General features: G+C 40.5%; 1 protein-coding gene across 1 annotated transcript in view; it reads left to right on the forward strand.

Moving 5' to 3' along the window:
- LOC109925232 (collagen alpha-1(II) chain-like) overlaps positions 1–5450 on the forward strand; it is a 77645-nt gene extending 72195 nt beyond the window's left edge. The window contains exons 43-48 of the mRNA XM_048618838.1: positions 192–245; positions 976–1083; positions 1239–1527; positions 1922–2109; positions 3115–3357; positions 3932–5450. Of these exons, the coding sequence (XP_048474795.1) occupies positions 192–245; positions 976–1083; positions 1239–1527; positions 1922–2109; positions 3115–3357; positions 3932–4078 (1029 nt within the window). The 3' untranslated portion in view covers positions 4079–5450. The remainder of the gene's footprint in view (positions 1–191; positions 246–975; positions 1084–1238; positions 1528–1921; positions 2110–3114; positions 3358–3931) is intronic.
- The last annotated feature ends 1110 nt before the right edge of the window (positions 5451–6560 follow it).

Consider the following 6560-nt stretch of genomic DNA (forward strand, 5'->3'; position numbering starts at 1 on the left):
CTTATTCCCAGTGTGAATTGTAAATCAGAGAAAAGGGATGGATTCTGCTGGAGCCCACCTGATCTGTGAGAGTTTGTCCTAAACAGGAAGAACTTTAGGGTTGTGGATATTGCATTCATTATTTTATGTAGTTCATTCCATTGTTTCACTTTCAGTGTAACTACAAGATTCCTGTTTTCTTTCTTTTCAAGGGTCCTCCTGGTGATCAAGGTGCTGTTGGTGTTGCTGGTCCTGCTGGTCCTCGCGTAAGTATTGCCTTCAGTTTTACACTAGGTTTGCTTTAGAAAAAACACAAAGCATCTCCAATACAGGGACTCTGCATAAAGACTGATAAGAATGCACAGTGCCATATCCTGAGTATTCAGATAGCTGTTTAATAACGATATCCTCTAAATACCACCATGAGAAACCTTCCACTGAAGAATAACTGCAAAAAAAAAATGCTTCTCCAAAACATGCAGCTCCTTTCAGCATTCAAAGATGAGGTTATATTTAACTTAGATAATTTGATGTGAATTCCAGCCTAATACTTTCATCCTGGAATTACAGCATCGAGTCATGGGTGCAGAATCTAGTGAGCTACGTTTGCTCTCAAGAGCTGTCACTGTGGAAGCTACCAAGTTGTGGCTGATTCAGGAAGATATCATACCAGCTCCATTTGAGCTCGTCTACACATGTCTCTAATCTCAAATCGCTGCCTTTTCTCTGAAATAGTCAAACAGTCAGTTATTAAACCCCCCACTGTAGCAGTTAGGGACAGGCAGGAAATTCAGCCTTGTCAGCATCACCCACATTCTGACCACAAATTTAAATAAAATATAAAAAGCAGCGGATTATTTTCTGAGTCTTCACCCCCTTCAAGGAGTAATTTTTCAATAGTTTACTTACATTATGTAACTTAAAGTGAACAAAGGATCAATGAAAGCACACTGTCGATGACTGGTTTCTAACAGCATTTGCTGTTGTCCATTGCAGGGTCCTCCTGGTCCTGTTGGGCCACCTGGTAAGGATGGTGCAAATGGTCTGACTGGTCCCATTGGTCCGCCCGGCCCACGAGGGCGTTCTGGTGAAACTGGCCCTGCTGTGAGTATCATAAGGTCTCTTCTCCTCACTTCCTCACCGTTGAAATTCTCTAGGTTCTTTCCCTAGTTTATTGTTTCCCGTGACTAATGAGCTTATCGCCCCCCTCAAGTTATTGTGTCACATGTTTTAATGTCACTCTGGATATTTCCCAACAGGGTCCTCCTGGTAATGCTGGTCCTCCTGGTCCCCCTGGTCCTCCAGGCCCTGGTATCGATATGTCTGCCTTCGCTGGCCTGTCGCAACCTGAGAAAGCTCCTGACCCACTCCGATACTTCCGGGCTGACCAGGCTGCTCCATTCTTGCGCCAACATGATGCTGAGGTTGATGCCACTCTGAAATCCCTCAACAACCAAATTGAAAATATCCGCAGCCCAGAAGGAAGCAAGAAAAACCCAGCTCGTACCTGCCGAGACCTGAAACTTTGTCATTCAGACTGGAAGAGCGGTAGGTAGACGTGAAAATCCAAAATGATACCGGCAGAATTGCCTAAGATGGAGCACTCGCAGTAAATTTTAGTGACATTGTTAGAATTCTGTAATTGTTTCAGCTGCATCTTTGCAGCCACCTTGCTGGGATCTAGCAAACCAACTGCACCTCAATATTTCAAATGTCTGATCTTTTGCATATTGCAATATATGCTCTCTAAATTAATTTAACTGAAACAAAAATAAATACTTGAAAATTGTTTCTAAGGTCTCATTCCAGATGACATTAATCGGTTAAAAAGTTCACATTCTGTATCAGCGTTTTAACTGAATTGCATGCTTTGTGGATGGAAGTGTCCAGCATGGAATGGTGTGGAGTGTCAACTATTTCTGAGTTTGCGAATATGTCGCAGGTGATTACTGGATCGATCCTAACCAGGGCTGCACACTCGATGCCATCAAGGTCTTCTGTAACATGGAAACTGGTGAGACCTGCGTCTATCCCAACCCAACGAGCATTCCACGCAAGAACTGGTGGACAAGCAAGGGAAAAGACAAGAAGCATGTATGGTTTGGCGAGACTATGAATGGTGGTTTCCACGTAAGTACCTGAATAATTCTTGCATGGAGATTAACAATAAAAAAAGTGATTAATGCTGAATATGTATCATCCATTGAGTTAGTGCAAACCTTCCCTCACACCAAAAGGAAATGCTGTCTGCCCAGGTGATCTACTTCAGGACTTTTACAATAGAATGTTCAACTTTATAGAAACAGGGGACCAGTCACATTAAATACACATCTCTCTTTGGCAGACGCTGTCTACCTGCATTGTCACTATATTCTTTTTATCTTTGCTAAGTTCAATCAGTGGTTGGGTCAGTTTATCTGTTGAATATTTTAGCAATACAGATCAAACAGCCACCAGATCCAGTGGCCCACTCTGCGCTGAGTGAGTTGATCTCAACTGGGGCACTGCAGTCGTCTTCATACTCTTTAGTTAGGGAGGGATTTGCATTCCAATGCGAGGCCTGCTAAACCTTCAGGAGAAGCGGAGGGAGAAAGAATAACCCACACTGTTGTCTCTTGAACTTGTTCACACTGTCAATTACAGTTTGAATGAAGCAGTTCCTTCTGGATTCCCATTTCCTAAATTTTGACTCATTTCCTTTAGGATTTTAACCCTGCCCAAGTGACTTTGGCAAGTCTCTTAAATGTCTATCTCATTCATGCTGACCAGAAGTGGCATCTTCACACCTTGAAACCTAGTCAGTATTCATCCATGCAACCTTTACCATTAGGACTAGCTGCTGCTCTTCTCCCTCCATTGCATTAACAGCTTTAGATTTTCACACATCCCTCGACAATGTGATAGTTTGTCTGAGGTAGTCTTATTGATTCTCTCCTGATAATGATTAAGAACTCCAATTGATTTTCTCCTGCTCTAAATGTCAGCTGGACAAAGGGCAGTTGTAGTGTCTCATTAGCTGAGAGATCAGCAGACTGCAGATTTAACTTGAAACCTCCCTGGTCCTTCATTTCCAGGCTTAGATATGATATGCATTGTGAGACTCTTCAAGGAGTCTTTTTTTCTCTTCTCTTACAGTTCAGCTATGGCGATGGTAGTTTGACAGCCAACACTGCTGCCATCCAGATGACTTTCCTGCGTCTACTGTCTACTGAGGCCTCCCAGAACATCACCTATCACTGTAAGAACAGCATTGCCTACATGGATAGAGCTTCTGGCAATCTGAAGAAGGCCCTCCTATTGCAAGGCTCGAATGACATTGAAATCAGAGCTGAAGGAAACAGCAGGTTCACATATACTGTCTTGGAAGATGGTTGCACGGTATGTTTGGGAGATTTGTTTCTGATTAAAGTTAATAAGAACATTAAATTTAACTGTGCAGCATGAAAGACAAATTTGTTTGCCTTGGATTGTGAAGCATGCAATTTCAGTTCTCATGTTTACGGAATAGGGAAATTAACAAGGCAGTTAGCTCGAGTCATAGAACACTGCAGTCTCATTCTGAGGAACTGAATTAAACCCCATGGTTACCTGGACACAATAACTTTCCTGGGGAGAACGAGGGACACCTTGAAAAGGTAACAGGAATAGACTGCCTTGTGACAATAAAAATTGACACCTGGCAATAGAGCATGGGAAGAAATTGAGAATTGCAAAGGTCAGGCTTGTCAGCTAACACAAAGTAAGGGTGACCAGAACTCTGAGAATCCTCCTTTTATGGCTTCTGAAGAAACATTAGGGGAGGAAAACCAGAATAAATAAGATGGAGGACGTAATTTTCAGTAACATTTGAAAAAAGACTTACAAGTTGTTGCATGTAAGTTAACACAATCATTACTGAAGAATTTGCATTGTAAGTTGAAAACTGAAAGTATCTTTATTCTACTTTTTTCAGAAACATACTGGCAAGTGGGGCAAGACAGTCATTGAATACAGGTCACAGAAAACAACCCGTTTGCCCATTGTGGATGTTGCACCTTTGGATATTGGTGGTTCAGATCAAGAATTTGGTGTTGACATTGGCGCAGTCTGCTTCTTGTAAAATAATAAGGACCTCAGTACTTTCCAATCACTTCTAGGACTTCTGCACTGAATGGCTGATCCAATCCATCACTCCATTCATCCACACGCTTACATTTTGGACTTCATGGCCTAGCTGGACAGACTGTGAAAACGGTTAATTTATTTATTGTTTTCCTGTAAGATCGTCAAGTCAGGTGGAAGTGTTACTGATATCTGTTGAAGGCCCTCCCCTGGATTGTACCAGCGCAGGTCTTACTAAAATTCATGCCGTACCAGTCTGTAAAAAAGGTTACTAGCAGGAGACTGTGTAAAATATAAAAAAAATGGTGCTATGTTGTAAAACCAGTCTGTAACATGGAGAACAATTGATATAAAAAATGTGGAAAGTACAAGTTGATCTGGGCTTTTTTTTTGTGGATTTTTTTTTGCAGACTTTGAGAGACTCTAACTGCTCCAGTATCTAACGTTGCCTGCCCTCTTTTTCTATCAAGGAAGTTTGGAACAACCAATCTAGAACTTCCCCAGTTTAAGCTACCTCACACTAATGATCTTAAGGGGACTAAACACACAGTAGCAGGGACAGAAGCTAGAAAAAATAAGTCCTGATGATCATTCTTATTTCCAATTCAATTTAGAACAGAAAGGTGCTCCTTTTTTTTTTGGCTTCTGGTTTCTTCTTCTGTGGCAGTTTAGTGAACAAGAGGGATCCAGTCAAGATTTGATGGTGCTGACTAAAAACAATTCTGAAGCTGCCATTTGTGTTGTTACAGAACTGTAACACCAACTTAACATCCAGTCATTTTTATAAAGAACAAAATCAGTATTGCAGCAAAAAAATTCTACGTGGATGATGTGTGGTCTGATCTCCAAACAAACTTGGTGAAAACCATTCACAGAATTTTTTTTCCCTTATGTTTTCCAAAGTTAGGCATGTGGATAAAAATTAATCCTATTTTTTCTCCTACGACCTATTTTTCTCCCTAATTCCATGCATCTCTTGCTTTCATGCAACCTTTATTCTTGTTACTAGAGGGGGAAGAAAAGAGGTAGACTTTTTTGGGGGGGGCAAGTCAAACCAAGGATATGTACTATTTTGTATATGTAAAATAGTTCAAATATTTTTAAATAATTTTGCAATACTGGTTTTAAGCATGGTAGACTAGAACATTCCCATCACAACACTAATGAATTTGTTCCTTGTGAAAAGATTCTGTCACTTTGTACTTTTTTTTCTCAACCCACTACCCCTCCTCTGCAGCAATAAAGATAGAAAGCTTTTCTATAAAAAACACATTTGTTTTGAATTTTTTTTATTTGTATTAAATCCATCCTATGATGTATCTTTGTTGAATGTTTATCTAGTCTGGGATATTTCATTACAGAAAATGAAACAACACAAATAAAACTTAACTAAAAAAAAAGTACCCACCATGGTTTCAGCTGTTTTTTGATCCATAACGTTATTCAGTGGCTTGCATTCGGGGCTTGTCAGTAGGACAGAGTCCGAGGGTGACACAGCCCCTTTATTTCAAAATAACTTTTTTTTTCTCCCCAATTTTCCTTATCTCAGTGAATGATGGCAGCCACCTCTCCCCATCAAGCCCAAGAGGTCATTATCACTATGTCAAATATGGAATATAGTCTAGTAGATTGCATCCTCAAGCTACACAAGCTTGTGAGCCAGTCGGAATCCTGACTGATTTTGTCCCCTCCTTATTCTAGCCCACTAACACGAAGTATAGGACCAACTGCTGTGCCAGCTGCAATCAGCTGACTCAGCAGAGACCAGCCACTGGGTTACAAAAAAATCCCTAAAGGCATACAGTTTAATATAGCAATAAAGGGGGAAAATGAAAGCAGGTGCAATGTTGGTTTTGCACCCACCCAAGTTTACTCTTCATTTGAAATCTGTATTGGGAGGGATGTAATACCATCATTCCACCCTATCCTGCGGGGTTTCAGTCTGATATCTGCAGAGTGACTGAATTGAATCCAGAACATATTACAAAATGTTTATGAATGAGTCTAATAAAGTCCATCATTCCTCAAAATTGAATTATGCAGAGGAACAAAAGTCTTTTGCAGAAAACAGAATTAAATAATGTTGGTGTAATTCTCTGGTATCAACTAATAGTACACCGTATCCAATTTTGTTAGGTAACAAATCCCTTAATAAAATTGTAACAATCAAAAGGTTTCAGGTCCAGTATTGTACCTTGTGCCTACAGTATCGTATCTTGGCCCACATTTTGCCATCTTGCTTCCGATTGAGTGGTCCTTGTGTGTTGAAGCGGGATCCTAAAACAGGAAATGATTTTGAAAACTAAGACCTGATGCTGACCAGTTATGGGAAAAAAAATGAGCATGATGGAAGCAGAGGGCAGCAAAATCATTCCCTTAAAATGCCAGCTAATGCAACAGACATGTAACGACAATTATTAACGTTAGTCATCTTTTCTTGCGTTCTGGGATTAAAAGCTTCCAAAATTACATGCTAGGCA

This window comes from Rhincodon typus, chromosome 41 (assembly GCF_021869965.1).
Source record: "Rhincodon typus isolate 14 chromosome 41, sRhiTyp1.1, whole genome shotgun sequence".
NCBI lineage: Eukaryota > Metazoa > Chordata > Chondrichthyes > Orectolobiformes > Rhincodontidae > Rhincodon > Rhincodon typus.